Raw genomic sequence first — 22,633 nt, forward strand, 5'->3', positions numbered from 1 at the left:
TGACTGACCTTCTTGACTGGGGATGCTGGGTACTTTCCAAGATATTTGGCAATCTTCCTCCATTTAGTGATCAAATAACCAAATAAATATATTTTAGTTCTTTTATAATCTGCCTTAGTCCTCAATATTATTTCATTGTTCATCATCGAAAACCTCCATGATCAGAGAAAGCGTTAATTCCTCCCTGCATGCTTGGAGGTCCATGCTTGTGCTCGTCACGACGAAGAAATAACGGTCCCCTTAAACAGCGCCCCTTAAGGTTAAGTTAGGCTGTGTACGAAACGGTGACTTCGGCTTGAGCTACGGCTAGATCACCGCGTCTGCAAGTGATAAAGAATAGGCAGACGCGCGCGATCTAGTCGTATCTCCAGCGAACTCACTGTTTCGGACACGGCCGGCCTTAGACTAGTTTAGTTAACGGTCCCTTTAAATAGCGCCCCCTATAGATAACGAACAGTTTTTATCAACCTTGTCCCTTTGGACAACTTCGTATCCATAAAGGCAGCGCGCTATAACATCGTCCCCCAACTATCAGCAAAGCATGCTGGGAAACAGGGGGACGAGCGGAAGCGCATTGGTAATCGTGAGAACGACAATGCGGGGTGCACGCAGCGTGAGCAAGGTTGTGTGATGACGTCATAATAATCTGGTGTAAGACTAAACTGTAAGAGGGCGCTATTTATGGGGACCGTTAATTAAACTAGACTACATTCACCGATGGAGGCGCTATTTATGGGGACCGTTAATTAAACTAAACACTTTTGTCCAATGAGAGCGCTATTTATAGGGACCGTTAGATAACTAAACTATTAATTAATTAGAGAGACAAAAGGGCCAAATGAGATCCCTTTGAATGATCCCGTCCCCCTTTGACTCCCTTTGAATTGTTCTATGGTAAGAAATGCTGCGACTCTAGCTTTTCATTCAATTACAATGATGTTAACGGATAACCAGTCGGGTTTCCTGTAAATGGTTAATTAAATCTATAAGTATGATTTATTTTATACACATTTCATGCCCTCGACCGAACTGAAAGTGAATGGGTTTTTTGCTTTTAAAAAACTATCTATAACTATTCTTTTATAAAAATTATACGACTGACGACAAAAACAACAAAAAATGGGTGAACAGTAAGCACCCGTCTACACTTGCATTCTGTAACTCACGGTCTTTTTTAATATAAATAGCATTAACAAGGACTTCCTTTGGTTAAATTTTGAGGTAAATCAAAGAGAAACGGTTTCGGAGGATGAAAAACGTCAATATACCCCTTCTTGACGTTTTTTTTCCTTCAAAAGTCGGCCAAAAAATGTAGTTTCCAAATCTCCTGAAATTTCATACAGCAGATGTGTTCTGGTGGAGTGAAAGGAACCGTACATTATTGGTTTGAGCGTCTACCTTGGGAACTTGATTTTCAATACTTTCAATGTGCCTCAAAATAAAGGTTGTGTGTTGATTTGATGTCTAGTACTAGTTATTAGTAGAATTTTAAAATTAAACTCGGAACGCAATGAGAAGGTGGCCCAGTGTGGGCCCCAGACTCTGAACGCAAATGCACTGGGTTGTGGGCTGGGCTGTTTGAGAGTCTGACTTTTGCAAGGAGTCTATAGATGATAAGTGTTCATAGACCTCAGTGTAGGTGCTCTTGAATTTTAGGCTTGTGACATCATAATGCAGATTCACAGAAAATCTAATGGCAAATCGCAACGCCTGTTCTTTAATTAAAGGCACTGGACACTATCATCCTATTGTTAACAGTACATGTGTAATAGGTGCGTTCGATTAGCTTCCCTATGTCGACCCCGCAGTGCTCATTTGGGTGCACCCCTGACAAGAGCTGATTGAACAATCACTCACCCTCTCATGGTGAAGTCATCTGCACATCGTGCCAGCCCCCGAGTGGCCCGCTCCACAAGCAGGGCACTTGGGGCTGACCAGGGTGAGCCCCTGGAATGACGTCAAACAAAGCTATTTGAACATACCGGGGGCAGATTGGGGTCGACCCGGGGAAGCTAAATGAACACACCCTATAACTCAAAATAATTATTAGCACAAAATTATAAAAACTTACTTGGTGTCAATGGAAAGCTGTTGATAGTATAAAACATTGTGAGATGCGGCTCCCTCTAATGTAAAAGAGTTTTTGAAAAAGAAGTAATTTCTCACTAAAATATTTGAATTGAATTTGAGATCTCAGCTGAGGTCTTGAATTCGTCTGAAAGCACACAACTTGTGCGACAAGGGTGTTTTTTCTTCCATTATTCTTTCGCAACTGCAACAACCATGCTGAGTTCAAACTTTCACAGGTTTGTTATTTGATGCATTCGTTGAGATACACCAAGTGAGAAGACTGGTCTTTGCCAATTACCAAACGTGTCCATCCCAGTGCCTTTAATAATAGATTCGATAGATGTTTTTAGAAAATTGTACAGCAACGAAAAACCTAAATGTAATTATTAGAATAAAAGTAATATCAACAAAAAGATTAAACACATGAACATCATAACAAATAATAATAAGCCCCTTTGGACGCCAAGTCAGGTGTAATAAAGAGCTATGAACTGTCTCAGTTTATTAATCTTAATAAAGCATTTTTGTCTATCTGTAATATAAAACGTCACATTTATAGTGTGTCACTTTTGTAAAAAATGTTAATACATAAAAACGTCATGGAAAAATATTCCTTTTAAAAGTACAAATGGAATGCAATATCAATAAATAGCATCTGATAAGGAAAAAGGGTGAGCTTTTCAAAGTATTACTCCCTGAAAATTGCACATTATACTAACGATGTGATCAAAGCTGAGACAATGTCGTTCCTTGTGAATAAATAAAGGTGTTGACAAAAATATATTAACTCCTACATAGAAATAACTGTAAGAAATTGTTATTAAAAACACGTAGTTAAAGGAACACGTTGCCTTGGATCGGACGAGTTGGTCTATAAAAAGCGTTTGTAACCGCTTTTTATAAAATGCATACGGTTGGAAAGATGTTTTCAAAGTAGAATACAAAGATCCACACAAGTTTGCTTCGAAATAGCGTGGTTTTCCTTTTACTGCGCGAGCTAACAGGGTCGGCCATTTATGGGAGTCAACAATTTGGCTCCCATAAATGGCCGACCGTGTTAGTCGACGAGGTAAAAGGAAAACTGTGCATTTCAAGGATGTTTGTGTGGATCATTGTATTCTACTTTTACAAAATCTTTCTACCCATATGCATTTTATAAAAAAACAGTTACAAACACTTTTCAAAGACCAACTCGACCGATCCAAGGCAACGTGTTTAGTAACGTTAAAGTAACGGCTTAGGTTTCCCCCAGTAGGGTTTTCCCTCCAATGTTTATAATACAGGTTTCTACAAAACATCCTTTCTTCACAAGTATGTTCAAAGGTGTATGGCACTTATTGCAAGCTCTTTGGTTTCATTACTAAAATAATGTAATTTAAAAGCCGAAAATGACAAAAATATATTCAACATGTACTTAAGTCCAATCAAAAACATAATTAGATTGCAAACATCTTCACAAATTTCTCTAGAAATGAAGTCCCTGAACCAGTCTTTAAAATGAATGATGGATACAAATTTACAGATTTTGAAAATTTAGGTTTGCACCAAAAGTAAATAGGCATAAGTACACTCTCTTATAAAAATGTTAAGTCAAGAATAGTTAAAATAGAGGAGAGAAACTCACTTAAGAAATAAAAATAATAATGTATTTTATTTACAATTATACACAAATTTGATCTAATATTGTCAAATATTCAGAAAAGGGCTTATATCACATAATTGAATGTTGTGTTTTACAAAGAGCCAAAAGCCCAAAATAATGCTGTAGTACGTTGCAACTGAAGAGTGTACATGTAGGTCAAATCTAAGCACAGTCTAAAATGTTTACAAATCCCATGTCAATCGTTTTGACATATGTGGTTCTTCATAAAATGATGTCGATATGTTGGAGAACAAAGTTACTTGTGATAAATAATGCAAGAAATCTCACTAAAAATAAATAAGGTATAAAACCGTTACTAGCCACACACTATTTCAAGCAAATTTATAAGTTAACATTAAGCTGTCATTGAAAATTAGTAATAAAATTGAAATCATTAAGATATTATTAAAACAAAATTATTGCAGACTTATGAGTATCAATATAAGAACAAAGATTCTGTGAAAATTCAAATTTTCTCCACAATTCCATTGAGTAGATTTGGAAACGATTCTTGTATTATTTCAGATAAAGAAATTTGATTGTCATTGTCCCCAAAATGTCATCAGAAATACACACTTAAACGAGAAGCCATTTTCATTGAGCTTCTAAAGCAGGTAGACAACACTGGTTACAGACCGATCCATTAAGACACTGCCCCATTACGTATTGACCAATCACAACCCAGTCCGACAATTTAAGGTCCGACATGCGTGCGCGTATGCTTGGCGTGCGCGGCAAAGTTGTGCAGAAAGGCATTGGAGAGGCTCACGTGTTCTTGCTCACATGTGCGCCATGGGTGGAGTCTAATGGACCGGTATCCACTATTTTTGTGAACCAACATATCCTTGAAATAACAAATCTATGAAAAGTTAACGCTTAATCCTAGTGGCATAACCAGCGGTAGCGTTCTGCCCAGAAACCATACCCCCCCCACCCCCAGAACAAAAAATGCACAAATGAAAATGACTGGTTATGCAATTGCTCAATTGGTTATCGGAGTCTTTAGAACATACCAACAAGCCCTATTTGTTTTCAATGTTTCAACCAACGAGTTAGAGCCTTGGGAGATCAAACCTAATTATTTTACTTATTTCTAAAACTTATAATCATTTTTCAAACCTATAATCATTTCTAAAAATCAATAGTCATTTCTCAAACCAATAGACATTGTTCGTTCCATCACAGTATTGTGCACATCTTTCTCTCACACAATACTACATAACCTTGATATCTTGCGATCCCCACTGTCACTCGATGTACTGCTCCCATTCGTAACGACAGAAACCCTACCACGAAGCTTTCCATTCCCTGTATCTCCATTTCCCAACCCACTGTCCTCCTCCATGGTCGGGCAATGGATGTTGAATGCCATCAGCTGTCCGATCTTGGTGCAAGCGATGACCGTATCCTTTTTGGTTCTGATCTTGGTCAGATTTGAGTAGGTGTAGAGGTTGGTGACAAGCCGGCCATTATCTACTCTCCACAATTTCACTTTCTGCACAACAAAACAAAAAGCAAGAAATATAGATCATAAAAACGTTGTTACAGTAATCTGAATGTGTTCTTATGTGAATATTTGGTGTATATGAGTGCATTTTCGCAGAGTAAAAAATCGCAAGGTGAAATCTGGGCAATTCCATTTCCAAGTTGAGTGGAATGGAAAAGTCACATTTCACCGAGACATTGTAATCTGTAACATTAATTTCAAACAGAATGCATTCAGTATTCGTGTCTCACAAATACATCCTTGTCATTTGAAATGTTTACACTAACACAAAATAAACACTCAAAGAATTCTATAATCTAAAACAATGTGAATGAGTCTTTGTCTGAGATCTTTGCCTCGTTAGGGGAATTACTATTATTATTATTTTAGAACTGACGCTAATTTAGATTGAAAACAATAATCCACTTGTAAAACTTGCCACATCCATACACGATGGCCAGATACTTGGATGAGATTTGATGAAGATGACAATTCCCAGACCCAGAACCTTCAAAATGTTACAATTCAAGAGGTTTACAGACTCTGTGCATCACCAGAAATACAAACCAACAAGGTTTGGACACAATGTGCACTATTTCTTTCTCTGTCTTTGGTGACTGCTATACTTCTTTCAAGACAATTTGAGGGGAAAATCCTTAGTAATCACAAGTCTGCATATAACTAGACCTTTGGATCTTCATACCAACTCAACTTGAGAGACAACTCAAGTCCAGACAAGTCATGAAATAACTCACCCTATCATTGGCTCCAGTTACAAGGAATCGATTATTCTCGGTGAAACACATGCAGTTTACTACACCAGGCTGTACAATAACAAAAAAACAGAAGTAAATATATCAAGGCTTTTTGGTGCTAAATCGACAAGAAGGACCTCGTCTTTTCTTCACAGATCAGATGTGCTTTGTTTGAATTGCTTACTCTGGCAAACTCCAAGGCTTGGGAGAGTAGGCTTATTGAGCCCTTGCATGCGCGTCACATGCGGCGACTGTTGCCACGCTCACCATGTTGTTGGGCAGTTAGGTTTACGTGTATTAACGCCACGTCGCCAAAAATGCGCACTTCACTGCATAACGCACAGCATAGAGTTATATAAAAAAAACGCACAGTGAAATTGCCCACCAGTATGGCGCATTCAAGATTTTTTTAAAGATGACATAAGGTGAAATGGGTCAATAGCGATGTGTAAATAACAGTAGTAGTAGACTGTCCTTGTATAGCACACAATTGGGATCGAGGCCCACATCGAGACATAAAACCTCACCAGTGTCTCGACCTCCTCAAAGCTTTAATTTTCAGAATTTTGTTGAGCTTTGTCTTGCTTTAGTTGAAAAAGTCACTTGTCACAATCATACATTGACTAAACAAAGTAAAAAGCAGTGGGACTTTTTTTCTTTTTCTAGAGTTAAGGAATGTCTCACAGTGTATAATGACTAAGGAACCCTGGCCGCAAACTACCCCCAATAATCGACCATGGTATGCTGGAATATTGGACTTGATGCCAAATACAGTGATAGACAATCCTTGTTAAAGGACAAAGGTCTGGAATCAACAACTTGGGGTAGTAGTGGGGTTTAAAGTTACATTTTTTTCTGTGAATCAGCTTAGAAATGTGAAAAAAGGACTTTCAAAGTTTATAGAAAATTTAAAAGTTTTTATCACCTTTTCGATCTGATAGAGTGGTTCCATCGTTTTCAAATGCCATACAATCACATAGGGATCATCGTACGCTGACGCCAATAAAGTACCATCATCACTCAATGCCATGTTGGTCACCCCTGAACTCTGTTCCAACAATGACCCCAGGTCAGATACATCACCCGAATCAGGTGACCAAAGTTTTAAATGTAGCTCCCCGCAAGATGTCCCAAAGAGAAGAATATTCTGTGGTGTCAGGACTGCGCAGGTCACGTCCCCGGCTGTATTGGTGTTATACACAACTACTTTCTTACACTGCTTTATATCCCACACATGGATCATATTGTAAAACGTCAAGCAGACCATGTAGTGATCATCGGGTCGGATCCAGATACGACACACCCCGGAATCATGGCCAGTGAATTTATGGTGGACTTTTCCCGTCTGGATCTTCCACATGACGACGGTTGAATCCTGGCTGCCGGTGAAAGCAAACTGGTTGCTATGGCTGACCTCTATGCAGGTGACTTCATTACTGTGGTCCTGAAGGATGAACTTGTCAAGTCCCGTTGTGGCGTCCCATACATGGATTTTGTTGAGTGAGGATTTAGCAAAGGGATCAATGCCTTTGAAGATCACATATCTGCCATAAACAAAGAACAAATAAATATTTGTCATGACATTGTTAATTGGCTCTATTTCATCTCATCCATTGTCATGTCAATGCCCCCTGGTCATTGCCTTGGTGCCCTTCAAATACTCAGAACAATTTCCTCATAGGGTGCCCTATACCAAGGAGAAACTGCCTTGGTGCCCTTGCCCTCTGTTACCACAGAGTACTATTTAGCATGTCATGGCTGAGCTGTCTAATGCAACAAATTTTTCACCTTTTAAAAAATAATTTTGTACATGAAGGAGCAACAATTATATGTAGCTTGTGCTCATGTGTACTTCACACTACAATGCATTCTTTGCTTACACCACTCTTCCAGAATTTCAGTGCATACATGTAGATGTAGGTTCAACATAAGCATAGAATGGTGACTGTAGGCGTAGTAATTTGTGGTAATTAGAACTATGCAACTAGGCCCCTTCTATGTTGCGTGGGTCACCCTCGATAAATATAGTTTGAAATTAATAAAGAACATGTAGAAGTAGAAAGTAAAATAAGCTGTAGCAAACTGTCTACCAACCAAAATAACCTATAGTATAAATGCAAGAAATAGTTAATGCAATTGCATTGGCTCCCAGTTAAGTTTCGAACAGTTTACAAAATTCTTCTGTTATCTTTCAAGGCTCAAACATGTCAATCACCTGCTTATTTATCTGAACTTGTTCATCATTACTCCCCTACTCGGACTTTACGATCATCTCAACAGTCATTGCTTTCTGCTACTAGAGCTTCTTCCATTTTTTATGGCCACAGATCTTTTTCTTACGCCGCACCGTTTCTTTGGAATAGTCTTCCTGTGCATATTCGCCAAGCTAATACTTTACAATGTTTTAAGTCCTTCTTGAAAACTCATTTGTTTAAAGCTTCTTTTTTGTAATTTGCCTATTTGTATCTTGTATCTTTCTCTAATTGTTTATTTTATTGTTTCTTTAATGCGCTTAGAGGCTTTTGCATTAGGCGCTTTACAAATGTCTTATTATTATTATTATTATTATTATTAATGACTTGATGTTTCGACCTTCGCAGAGTCTTTCTCATTGAAAGAATAAAGCGATGGATTTGAATCAAACCTTTGGTCAGTGGTGACCGCTAGCGTCCCGCTCCGATCCCCAAACGTCATTCTCCTCTGCTCTAAGTACTTAGGTGAGATATCCCAGAGTTTAATGTACGGTGAATGCAATGACGCCGATACTACAAGCTGATTGGCTAATGCAAGGTGTGACACAATGGCTTGTTGACCTTCAAGGGTTTGAACCTTCTGACCTGAGGTCGTATCCCATACTGCCATGATGTCATCACGGGCCCCAGAGACCAGGTAGTGGTTGTCATGGGTGATGGCTACACAGTCTATGACCCCATCGTGACCTTTATTGTAAAGAATTATAGAGAACTAGTGAGCATTTCATCAACAACGAATAACAAATGGTTAAAGATACAATCAGCATGCAGTCTTTTACAAAACAAAATGTAACAACCTCTAATTGGTATCGTGCTGCCTAGTGCTAAATGTACCCCGAGAGTAGGTGCTTGATGATATAACTTTAACCCTTGTTATAAAGAGCACTGTTACAGAAGACTCTTCTCATAAAAGTACATTCTGAAGTCCGAATCCGTTTCTTTGATTTGCTGTCTTCTTGTAACAACAGTTCTGTAATGAAGAGTTAACTTCGCTGGTCCCAGCCGGCAAACTTGTCGACTGTACATGATTAATATAATTATTTTAATGCAAGTATGATATGTCAGTGCAAAGGGGTTTTCTACATCAAACTCAGTCAGAACCATGGATTTGGGATGGGAAGGATTTTGGAGGAATTGGGAAACATGCATTTTGTTCTCTTGCAGCGCTATATCTAAACATGCTCTAAAATGCAGGGAGTTTCTTGGGGTTGCTACAAAATGTTCTTCATGCAAATTGTTAGTTTTTTTAATTATTTTTTAGGATAAGCTACATGTATATATGCACTTGTAACACAACTCAAAATGGACAACAAAACTATTATACCAGTACATTACACAATGGGCAAGTTAAGTCACTATCTATACTGTAATGCCTAAATATCCAAACAATAGTGTCATGGAACTTACACATATTCAAAATATGATAAAATTACCAATTCAGACTGTCACTGAGTAGACTTGGGTACAGTTTTCACAGGAAGAGAAAATTTGCAGTGATCATGAGAAAAAAAGGTTGACAAAAGGTCCTCACACAGACCACACCAAAGACCTTTATTGTTGGTTTGCCAAGCAACATGATCTTATTTTTGTCTGTGCTTACGCCTTTGATTTGGTATTTTTTGTGAGTCAGGTGAATGTTTTCTTATTTTTTAATATGTCTGTCATTTGAAGATCACAACACAGCCATGTGTCGCTGAGTTGCAAATTTGATTTATCAGACTTCTTGTTCTTTATATGGGGGCACCAGGGCAATTGCCTCCATGGCCCCCTGGTTGATGCCTTTCTGCCTGTGAGTGTTAAAAACCTTTAAAACGGCCCATAAGACTGCCAATGCGAGAATAATTTTGGTGGAAAATGACCTCTCCATGTTCAAATTGGGGATGAGACTCTACTGCACTGTAAGGACTATAGGCCTGGTAACTGGTAAGCATCAAAGTATTGAGCATGGAAGACTTGGGTTACACGCAGACTACTTCTAAAATACTTGGGAAAAAACAGCAACCAGCAGTTTTTTTACCACATAAGGGCTTGTGTGTGAGCTGAAACTTTATGACGCAAAACAAGCAAAACTAACTGGCTTTTTGCATTATTTAACATTGTTTTATCATAGCTACGCAAAATAACATGCAGCATTGCAGTCAAAATAGGATCAAACTTGTTATTTTATTTTTGTTTTGTTTTGTTTTTTGTTGTTGTAATTTACACAATAATGGATCCTTTCTTTGTAATATGCGCCATGGTGAATCTGCCCCAGGCACCGTGGTGCTCTGTTTATTTCAAACTTACAACTTGATAAATGCACTTGATGCACAGTGTCAGAAGCGCATGAAGTTCTGAATTGTGTTAATGTATATTTTCAAAATAAACAACACACCATTTTGCAAGGTGCAGGTTCAACATTACTGTGAAAGGGTCCAATGTGATGCAGCGAAATTTGCCACTGAAAGCGCCCTCATGTGGTCAAAAATGCAGTCATCAAAAATACAATAGGATCATGCCTAATGAATCATGCATTCTGAAAACCTGCAAACATTACCGTGATTACAAACTATAATCCACTTCATCTTCAGACTGAAATACAAAGCAATGTTAAGAACAAGACATCAATTAAAACTGGTTTGGAATACCAGGGAAAAAAGAAAACTGGTTTGGAATACCAGGGAAAAAAGTCAGAATTCTCATACACAAATAGAAAGTACTTCAAAGCAACTTTTAGATTTTGAGGCTTTATATAAAATGGTAGAGGTAAGTTTGGTTGACACTACGCCCATGTGCTTTAAAATGTTGCACTATAACAAATGTAGTTACCACTCCCACCCCACCAAATGTTAAGTTGAAAAAGCAAATTGAATTTATGACGTCATTCCTTTGCCTCCACAAAGTACAAAGCAATCAGCGTATAGACACGAATAACCATTCTCTTTGAAGGCAGTTTTGCCAAAAAAGAGCAGTTTAAACTCTGCCAACCATCGCAAAAGCTGAACTTGTCCAATTACATTGTCTGCTAATATGCAAGTCGGACAAACTGGGGCACTGGGTATGAAATTCTGATAATGTTTATGTTGATGACAGAAGTTTCCCACTGAAATGTCTAGAAATAATATCAAATAGTTTGAATTGTTTCAGAAATGTCAACAGACAAACATTGGAATTGTTAATTCAGGAGAAGACATTGACTTTAACTTTTTTCGTTGAATTGAAGTAGGTCAAATCTTGGGTCGCTTGTGGCCGCTATGGGGATTATTTGATACAAGTGACTTGTGTCTGCTATGGTCTGTAATAGGTTCAGTGAAATTGCAGTCCTGGAATTTTATCTTAATACGACGAGCCAATTTTCATTTTGCAAAGGACACTTCTGTCCATTGGAAAAACATTCAAGTTTATTGGGAACTTTTGTACGGGCACCAAGGCCAGAGCCCAGGGCAACATGGCTGCCATTTAATCTCAGGCATGGAGTAAGGGCTACTAGATGGTTTAGTACACGTACCTCCAAGGGAATGAAGCAGGTTACCAGACTTGAGATCCCATACATATAGTATACTGACTGTACCAGCTACTACCAAAGTTTCATCTGGGCTAATGCATGCTGAATGTATTTCCTGCTCATTGGCTGATGTCAATACATGCAGTGTTTGAGAGGTAGACTCATCCCCAGCTGGTTGTAGTTTAGTGAGAACCTGATGAAAGAAAGAGATGATTCATTAGACCCATTGTATATGACAAAACAAGCATAAACAGCGCTGAGGTTAATGAAGTCTATTATTGGTCGAGAGTTGGCAAAATGCATGTCTGTTTCCATGACCTCAACAATACAAGCCAATGACACACAGCCCATAATGTACTGGGCGCTGACGACCCACTCCCAGTTCACTTAAAGGGGGACTGTCCACATACATCTTCCCTTGAGGCCTACAGGTTTTTCTTCACTTACCACTTTCCCATCCACTGAAGTAGAAACAATGACTTTATCGGACGTGATGTCAACGTGGGTGATGGACCCGTTGTGGCTTGTGATGTCACAGATCATGTGATTATCCACAAGTGACCACACCTTCACTGTGTGGTCATCTGCACCACTCACAGCATACTTATCCTCCTTGCTTATGCATATACATGAGATGTATGCCGTGTGACCTTGAAATGTGTGTACCTTGTTACCAGTGATGATACTGTAGACCTGAACAATACATAAATGATAAAACAAGTTAGGCTTTACCCTGTGATGTGTGATAAGCACTGTATACTCCTGTGCTTTCGTAGCCTTGCTGAGAAATATATTCGCATGCATTCTACTGGGATTTGAACCCACCAGCCTCGCCATTCTGAACATTTATCTGAATTACTAGACCATTGAGCTTGACCTATGATTGTCACAGGGGAGCAATGCCAGACTTGTATGCTTTGATTTTGAACGGGCAAGGGCACCAAGGTATTTTCTTTTGGGTAAAGGGCACCCTGTGATGAATTTGTAAATATCTACTGGAGCATTACCAGGGCACCAATGCAATGACCAGGGGGCATGAAGCCAATCACTTTTGTATCAGACCTGTAATGAAACTCAGTGACTTCTACTCCATGGAAGGGAAGCCAAGACTTTGGGCCCTTGTCACAAGATACTCACCCTTAACTCATTCTGCGCAGCGGATACAATCCTCATTGAGTCTTGAGTAACAGCCACATTGGCATAGCGCTCATACCCACAATGATTCTCATCAATAAGGAGTACTGAGTCACCACTTGAGATGCTCCATACTTGGAGGTAGTTCTGATCAGAACCGGCAACCACCCATTGATTATCGGCTGAGATAGCCACACAAGACATTGCTCCTCCTAGGAGTAAAGTGAGACGTTTGAACATCGGTAAAAGCATTAATAAGATGTTTTCTTATAGAGCGCATTTCAGTTCTGGGAGAACTCTCATTGCACTTAACAAACAATACATGATAACAAAATACAAGGGTAATCTACAAACTAACTTAACAGTGTCTGCTTTGGATGCATTGTGTATGATTTTCCAAACATTTTGAGATACCATCTTTTCTTTCTGTACACTTTCTGTGTACAAAAGTAAAGGAATATTATCTTTTCCTCTTTTTTTTCTTGCCTGGTTTTCTCTTTTCCTCTTCTTTCATGGATAGTTACTCACATGCCCGTGTGTTGAGCAAAGACAAATTTACTTAAGCAGGATTCGAACTAGTGACCTATGGATCAACATGGTGACTCTCTACCTACTGAGCAATGTAGCCATTCATCAAAAAAATGTTACCTTTTTGTCCCTTTAGGACATGTATATTTTCATCATCACCCAGCTCCCATAGTCTAACAGATCCATTGGTGGACACTGATGCCAACATGGTGCATGCCTCATTCACAGCTAGCTTCAAAATGTTACCTGATCGTACAGACAAATATAAAGTACTAAATATGTGTGTCACTATTATAAGACAGAGTTCGCCCCAATATTTCTGGCATGGTTGGCTGAAGATTTTACCACATCATCTGCCTTGTAAACCCTTACAATGTGCTTTATAAATGGGTCTCAGAAATAAAAAAACTAATACTGCATACCTGTAAGTAGGATTAATAAAGGCTTTGAGATGTATTGGGTGAGTTAAAGGGCTGCCTCAGAAACACAAATTGTTATTTTTATTATCAATGCAAAGTGTTTAAGATCTATCATATTTACAATAATTGGGTTCGTTTTTCAGATGGGGGGTCAAGAGAAATCCCACAATGACTTGATGACAAATTGTGGTTTAGTTACGGAATCACATTTCTTGATTTGTGCGAGTCATAAACATAGACGTTAAACCAATGTTTGTATGAGAGAGATTCGCTATTGCCAGCTTGGTGTTTATATCCCCTTGTAAATAAGCCACCACAGAGTTTCATCAAGCTTCATAGACAGTGTATTGTCCCATAATACAATCACTCGGTGACATCAGGATTATATTTCGTGACAATACCAATGTGAATTCAATGGGAAACTAAGACGCTTGCCACATTAGACATAATGGTCATTTTTTTCGGCTCTGAGCGCGCACATGCTCAGTATTGTGCGCAAAGGTCTGAGCATGGCACTACTGGCGAGAACTGTAGAAAAGGACTGTCCAAAATTCTCCCAGTATCAGAAATAGTTATCGCTGTAGTCTAGAGCTGTATGGTCTTTACCCGTATGACCAATGAGGGTTGTCCTGAGTGGTCCTCCTGGCATGTAGAAACAACTCCGTGTAGGAATGAGTAAAGTGTCTCTCATTTGACTGCAGCAGGCCTCGGCTCCCTTCAGGATGTTCCCAATGCATTGTGGGTACTGAATGGCCAGGTCAGGCAGACGACCCAGGATCTCCACAGCCAGGGGCTGACTATTATCCTTGAAGTCTAGGGTGGACTTTGCAAGTCTAAAATGATAAAAGAAACATTAATTATAATAGATCCTTAAAAGTCAGTCTTGTATTCAAGTTCTCAATCCTAAGTCTGGGTCATCAGTGTCAATGAGTCTAACTTTAAAATCCACATCATTTAGGTTGAGTCCGAGTCCAATTCACCAGTCAATTGAGTTTGAAAATACTATGAAACAAAAACCCCAAAACCTGACAGACATAAACATCAAGGTTTAAGAACCAATGGAGAGAAAAAGTGGGCTTTACTTCTCATCAGTTGTCTCTAAATTGAAAAGCTTCTAAAACAAAAGTATTAATTATTGTTATATGTATTTTTATTTATAAAAAAGAAAACCCCTAAACGAAGACTATCAGGAGTCCGATTCACAATTTGTTTGATTCAAATTCTGTGACTCGATTGGACTGATGAGTAATACAAACACTGGTAACCACTTCTGTTCCATTTCTTTAATACCTGATGGTATCTTGCAGCAGTTTGAGTTCAGTGTGTAGACTCTTTCCAAGGATAGTCTCCTTCTCCAGCACCCAGTTGAGTTCTTCAATCAGGTGTTGAGCGGACAGAGCGGAGACTACTGCATCCAAGAAGCTGAAGTCACCAAATGCTTGCTGAGAAAAAACATACACACCAAAAGTTTTAAACCATGCTAGGAAACACCCCTGTCTGAATGGATCGATCCATTAAGCCCCGCCCATTATAGCAACTGTCAATCAACAACAACCACATGACTTGAAGCAACACACATTGAAGCAAGCCGTGGCTCACACACACAAATGCGTGTCGCAGCAATACTTATAGCAGTAGAGTTTATATTATTGAGTAATAAGATGTTAACACAATTTGGGGTTGAACAGAGAAAACTTTACAAGAGTGGGATTTCAAACTGTGACCTCCGACTTCAGATAAGTACTGTGGCTACGACTGTAACAGTTTTTAATGACTCTGTTTTGTTTTTGTTTTTAATTTAAAGAGAAATGGTCCACAGCTGTAGACGAAAGGATTACTTAACAATGATAAAAATAAACAAAAAAACACCAAAGGAGTAACTAGGCCAGCCAAGTTGACAACAAATACAAAATTTGCCTATTAAATAAAGACGACTCTTACATGGACAAGATCCTGAGTGTTGTGGGCATGCAGTAGATGATATGGTAGCTCACTGAGTTTGCGATAGTTATACGCTTTGTGACGTTTGAGAGGCTGAGAGGAGACTAGCCGATCTGCTTTTAAGATCTGATTCCTCTGTGTTAGATGAAGAGTCTGTGGACAAAGAAAAACAAATTATATTGACCCCTTGCACTGACGTCACATGGTACTGTCTGCCAATCGTCTACCATTTTGGGAGCGGTTTCTCTGTATGTTACACTGTGTTTTTGAACCGCTTACCATATCTCAACATTTATCCTGACTCCCCCTCCAAACCACAGCTTGGGTCAATCATTCTACGGTCAGCATTTGTATTACATAGGAACTCACATTGCATCCCAAAACAATTGTTTGGCTTGTCACTTGCCCCCACCCCCCCCCCCCAATAGTCTACATGTTTGCATTTTACTAAAGACTTGGGTAAGGCTTACCTTTTTCTTTCCCTCACTCCACGTGCCATTAAAGAACTCTGCAAGTACTTGGTGTCTTTTCTGCTTCTCTAACGGATCGCACAGATATCGATCTATTGCAGCTTCTGTAAACTGCCTGCAAGGACGACAAAGGGAAGAAAAGAGGAAACTGTTTGTCAAACTCAATCAAAGGCAACCATGTAATAATTCTCTTTCGAGAGAGTATTGGCTCTGAATAGAGCTGGTTTGGTTTCAATGCTGCAAACAGATTACTCTGCTTGTATTCAGGAGATAGGAAAAGCTATTTGGGTGTTTGTCGTCTCTACTGTAACTAACAAAAATCTTGCCCCGAACTACAGGCAGTTTGGCTGTACGGACTGAATCCATAAAAATCCATGCAAAGTTTGGCAAATCCTATGACTGCAGAACTTATGGTTGCAGATAATAGGCCTAATAATAACTAGTTCTTCTATAGCGCATTTCACAGTAACCGTCTAAAAGTGCTTTACATTAGTGCCCATTGGGCCAGTAACATCCCTTTAATCTTTCTAAGCTCCCTGGGGAGTATACAACCTGGGCAACCGTAGCGCTCCAAAGGCTTGTTCTTACACAATATCAACCTCTACCCTCGCAAGTACCCATTTATAAATACCCCTGGGTGAAGAAAAGCAATTATAGTAAAGTAGCTTCAAGGACACAAGTGTCACGACCGGGACCCGAACCCACACTTCGATGACTTAACCACCAGAACTTGAATTTGATGCTCTAAACTACTCGACCATACCACGCAAATAAATGATATGAAGATGTGATTACTTACCTATGGTACAGTACCATGACTGTCTTGCCATCCGTCTGTCTCTCCACTAAGTACTCCTCCAGTTCGTACTTGAGTCTTGTCCACATCAGGGGAGGTATTCGTACAATCTTATCATTAGGGGGTGACCAATACTGGTAGATATCATCTAAGACTTCATCATCAATTGACAGGATATCTTGCAGCTCTGAGTGACTCAATCCATTCCTATATGATGCGGTAAAAGACAGATTCAAGTTGAAGGAGATAACTGTGGTTTTCTTGGCACTCAAGATGCAGTTATTATGTTAGCGCTTTACAAAGGGTGTCCCAAAGTGCTGGCTATTTTTATGACAGATATGCAGAGCTATGCTTGTAATGGTTTACACAATCTGCTGCTAACCATGACAGAAACACAAGGGTAAACCACTTCTCTTATTGAAACCAAGGAACCTACAAAAATGCCTTGCACTGGGACACATAGGCCTGAAGATATTGAAGAAATCTGTTCTTCGGATAGGGGAAGAAAAACACAACTTGGGGAACCCACACAACCAGGTATGGGCTGAAACTCAATGAATGCATAGCTTCAGTCTGATACTGGAATCGAACCAGGCTCCATGAGGATGAAAGGAATGGCAGAAATGTGCTCAGAACTAAGTAAACAACTAAAATTTAGTCTGCTGCCACCTAGCATTCTAAAGTCTCCCATTCTACGCAAGAATACTTCTACATACCTCGCTGCTGTTATGTACCCAAGAGCATGAGATACAACCTTGGTGCCAAATTCCACTTCCAGACGGGCAAAGAGCTTCCAGATAGAAGCCCTGACGGTAGTTGCCAATGCTTCCTCATTGACTATGGTGTAAGACTGCCATCGTCGTGCCTCATCAAAAGCCAGTCTGAGGAAGAGAGGCTGTCGACAATGCTGGAAAGCTAAAACAATAACAGTATTTTCAAATAGGGTTACCACACACAATGCAAGAAAGTTGAAAATAAGCAACGCTCTGTTTTTTTCATTGAGCATTAACTCAATGTTACAAATTAGAGCGGCAAAAAAACCTTATATGGGATTTGAGGCATTGCATTGTGAGGTATCAATATATATTTGGTTTGCGGTAACACCATGTGTGTATCTACTTGCAATGCCAGGTAGATTATGTTCTTCTGAGAACTTGTCTTGCTTTATATTCTACTACCATCGGGTAGATTTTTGGACTGTTCTGAAAAGAATTGTTTTGCTTTTTAACTACTACCTAGGCAAACAAGCGTTTCTCAAAGAATATTTCTTACCTTTCTTCACAACTTCATTCTGGCTCTCCGTCACTCTTCTGTGAATCCCCTGCATCCAGGTTCTAAAGATCTCTACCCCTGTGCTCTCTGGGAGTGGGTTAACCTCCAAGAACTGTCCATCTGACCCTAACAGTTGCTTCAAGTTATCCAAGATATCGTACAAAGTTGGCAGAGTTGACAGAAGAATTTGCACGTTCGGCAAGTGTGTCTTTGGCAACCACTTGCACTTATGTGCCCCATGAAGACTCTCCAGTTGGTCCAGTGAGTCTAAGACTATCAAGAGAGGGCGCTCTTTGCCAGCACCTGATGAGACGTTTTGAAGTAAGGAATAAAAAAAGACCGACATCTCTTGGAAGTTTTCCTGGATGTTGTTGGTTGGCGGGGGTATGTCATAGACAGTGCAGATCTGAAGGCAGACGCTCTTTAAGACCTGCAGTATGGAGGAACTCAATGAGGAGGTTCCAAGAAAGCGAAGGATTACCACCGTTGAGGCAGAGAGACGATGTCGAGCCGTCTTAGCAACCATGGCCAAGATTGAGGTCTTCCCACTGCCCGATGGACCCTGAAGAATAAGAGCACGGCTTGGTGAACCATCCTTAAGAGAAGAGAAGATCCCATCCAGAATATCCTTACAACCGCAGAAATGCTTACACTTTGTACAGCAGAACTCAGCGTGGTGAGTGACTTCCTTGAACAGTGAGTCATCGCTGAGATTCCCTTGAGTGGATGCTTGCTCTTTTGCTCTCAACACAAGCCTCTTTACATCCTCAATGAAGGCCCTTGTGAACTGCCTGACATAGTTCTTGTGTTCCTTGACAATAAGGCTAACCCCATCTGGACTCCAAGGGATGTTGTAATGATGAATGTTATTCTGGCTGAGTTTTGAAGGCATGTCCAGATTCTTGAGCTTTTCCAGAAGCATCCTAGCCTCTTCATCTAACTCTCCTGCCTCCGTCACGTCACAGTAGCGACTGGCGTTGGTGTCTGACAGGGAGTTATACAGGTCTTTCATTGTCCGCATGAATCCAACACAATGATCATCTGGTGTTTGAACATCAAGAGCAGCTCGCAATTCTTGTTCAGTAACTAAACAAAACCATAAAATTTATGTTAGATTGATGCAGTTATGACCAAGTGACAAGAAAGGGTAATGGAACTCATGCCCCCAATCTCTTTTTCAGGGGGTGATTGTTTAATCCCAGATTCCAGATCATTTTTTACATAGACTAGATGCAGACACCCCTTCTAACTGGGAGTCTTTCTCGGATGTTAAATGGCGTTTGGCTTTGACTCTTTAAATGGAACAGTCCATTTTTTCACTCAAGAAAATATTCTGCCAATTTCTTCCAATTCATAAAATACGTTCTCACAATTGCACTCATAAACACTTATGTACACTAAACTACAACTCTGAAAATTCATACCCGACATGAAAAACTTGTGGCGTACATCATCAATGATGTCCCCTGCCCCAGCAGCAAGTGTAGCGGCCCTCCTCAATATACTGGGCAACTCCTTCTCAACACTCTTCCATGAGTCGCTATTCTCTACAGTGATTGGCTGCAAGGCATAAATGGGCGGGTCAGAGTTCTCATCCAGGAGATACCATTTTGCCAGAAGGGTGGATTCAGTCTCTGTGGTGTGTTTTATGAGTGTCTGATAATCAGCTCCATCTATGCTGGCAGGTGTGGGTCTCCAACCGTAACGTTGGCCTAAAATAAACTGGAGTCGTAAAACAAATGTTTTTACAGACAAACACAAACATAAAAAGTACCTAGATCTATGCAAATTGAAAGCAACAGTAAAGAATGTGAAGGCACATCCTACATAATACACAGGTGTCCATGTGAATGGGATAAAGAAACAATCAGGATTATTTTTTCAAAAGCCTTATTGGCACATTGTACACATGTATTAATACCTTACATTTTTATAAGCAAATTTTGAACACTTTGCGAAATTCTTGCTCAAAAACCTCTTGCTGTCCCAGAGACAACTGGGCTGCTCGTCAGGTAGTCTGTGCAAAAAGCGCTGATTATGTGACATTGATGCTGAGGAACCTGTACTTGCTGCCAGTAAAATTCAACTTAAGGTGCCTTAAAACCCTATTACCATCGGTGCACTTTCTTGGCTGCCTGGCTCTTTCAACAAAATACCACAGGAGACTGTGGAGACCAAGTCCACAGTACACAAGTCATTGGGTTTCCACACAGCCTAGAGAGTATGAAATTCCAGGTCTGCGGCAACTTACCATGAAGTTAGGTCCCAAGGATAATTTCATGCAGTTCTGAATCTCCCTGATGCAGAGTTTGGTTGTCATGTGATAGGCACTTGCTTCATCTCGTACTCCCCATCTCATGTCAACCACTTGGAACTCCAGGTCATGTAAGATACACCATTCATGAAGGGTGGAGTACGCCCGATCAAGTAAAGAGTTTCTCTCTGCTACAGTGTCTTCAAATAGTCAGGAAAAATGAGAACAATTTACAAGCAGCCAATGTTTTTTTTATTCAACCCAATTTAAATTTACCCAGTCAGTTTCCCTTGATATTTGAAATTAAATAAATAGTTGTATCCCCTTAAGGCGATCCTTGTGCTACCACTTCCCAGGTTATATCATAGACTTGGGTGTGATTCCTGGCAATGAGAGTCAAGTATTCGGCATATAAGAGGCAAGTCAGAAATTCCAACATACAATGACAAATTTTTAGCTGTGGCATACAGACAAAGTTTTTGGCCTATTCATATTGAGACATTCCATAATTTCCTGAAAGCGAACAAAAAATCCTGATGCATTTTATGAGAAGATTAATTATTCAATGTTTCATTGTGACAATGCTATCCTCAAAGTGAGTTTAGACAGTCCAAAACTAATACTCTCCCAGAAAAAGCAGGAATCAAGATTTTTGAAAGTTTTTTTTCACACAAACAGCACAGAGATTTTATGTTAACCTAAAGAATGAATGGTGACCTGTATGCAAATAATTCCTTTATGTTAAAAAAAGCCATGAATTCGGCCCTGGGCACAAGTTAAATACAGCTTCGCAAACTAAGCAAGAACCGGTTAACAGTTTCTGCAGATTTTTCTGTGCGTTGCAAGTTTTTTTAAAAGCTCCCAACACAAGTTAACCTACCTCCAAAAGTTGAGCTCACAAAAATGCGAACAACTTTAGATGGAATGGGTGGGACCTTCTCCATATCCCCAGAAAGTACAGCCATTTTGATTTCCTCATTATCCACTACCATGATGCTCCGTTATGTCTACATATGTATCTAGAAAAACAAAAAAAAATTGTAAATTGTTTGATATTCTGATTCTGACCAAACAGATACGATGGTGCTACAGCAAATTGTGAGCGTTTAAATTGCAATAGTTAGTAACAATACTGTAGAAGTTAGTTGCGGTGATCATAACTACCATCCTTTATGACCAGTGGGAGGATGGAGGGTTATGATCACCGCAACCCCTGGCTATCTTTACAACACAGTTTCCATGGTTAGCTATGGCCTACACCACAGTAGCCCCTCCGCCCCATCATCAGTGCCAATATTCCAAATAAGCTGGATTCCAGGGAGTCCAGCGTATTATTGTCACTATTGATGGGGCTATCCACCACAGTTATATGTACTTAATATTAAATTATTCTGGTCTAACTCTGACTCTTAGAACCTGTTTTTATGAATGTCATTTTTACATCTGTCTTTAAGTACAAAATGTGATTGATGAGGCTAATTCAGTCATTGAACATCAAACATGTCTGTCATGATATTTATAATTACTCCATGTTGAGACGATAGCGGAACAAACCTCATAGGGATAGTTCTGCAAGATAGAACTTCTAGTTCTAGGAGTAATTTATGATCAGCCTATCACAGTGATGATTAGGGGAACAAGCTGGACTAACCCGGACTGTTACAATGTATGTTCTACTCATTTTTAAAGTAACGATCAATGACTTGTGAAAAGTGGTACTTGACCAGGGCAGTATGTTGTGCCAGTACATCAGTACAAAGTACCTACAAAAACAATACAAAGTAAGGTAGGCCTAGGCCTAGCTGATAATAAGTTACCGTTACCTGACTACACTTTAAGTTTAACACTGTACCCCACTACACTACACTGACTGACTGTTACTGCCAGTCTACAGTTCGTGTTTACAAACCCTTTTCATCCATGTACAGTACATGCCAAAGTTCCGATGACCTCAACTACAGCTCTTGGTTACAGGTGAAAAGCATTTCAACCGCAAATTACTTTGGTCTTTTAATAGGACACCACGCGTGGTAGACGGTAACCGCAGACACCTCATCACTTCCTACTTGATCACTGTTTATATTTACTGCAAAAATGCAATCACCATGTTACAGGTTGTCTAGACAGGTG

The 22,633-nt window shown here is 39.7% G+C and overlaps 1 protein-coding gene across 2 annotated transcripts; it reads right to left on the reverse strand.

The window, feature by feature from the left end:
- Positions 1–4,669: 4,669 nt before the first annotated feature.
- Positions 4,670–22,619, reverse strand: LOC139933799 (NACHT domain- and WD repeat-containing protein 1-like). Of its 2 annotated transcripts, none has more exons than XM_071928014.1 (19): positions 22,413–22,619; positions 21,384–21,522; positions 20,501–20,703; positions 19,674–19,971; positions 18,250–19,335; positions 17,694–17,892; positions 16,981–17,184; positions 16,182–16,296; positions 15,712–15,864; positions 15,061–15,212; positions 14,377–14,603; positions 13,472–13,597; positions 12,827–13,035; positions 12,137–12,382; positions 11,693–11,882; positions 8,598–8,892; positions 6,879–7,497; positions 5,954–6,022; positions 4,670–5,207 (listed from the first exon to the last, which is right to left on the reverse strand). In XM_071928014.1, exons 2-19 carry the CDS (start codon positions 21,493–21,495, stop codon positions 4,917–4,919), a joined length of 4,794 nt encoding a protein of 1,597 aa, XP_071784115.1. In that variant the 5' UTR covers positions 21,496–21,522; positions 22,413–22,619; the 3' UTR covers positions 4,670–4,916. The 2 variants fall into 2 exon arrangements, with proteins under 2 accessions (XP_071784115.1, XP_071784116.1); XM_071928015.1 differs by lacking the exon at positions 22,413–22,619 and adding an exon at positions 22,327–22,412.
- Between the last annotated feature and the right edge of the window lie 14 nt (positions 22,620–22,633).

The sequence above is a fragment of the Asterias amurensis genome, chromosome 2, assembly GCF_032118995.1.
Source record: "Asterias amurensis chromosome 2, ASM3211899v1".
Classification (NCBI taxonomy): domain Eukaryota; kingdom Metazoa; phylum Echinodermata; class Asteroidea; order Forcipulatida; family Asteriidae; genus Asterias; species Asterias amurensis.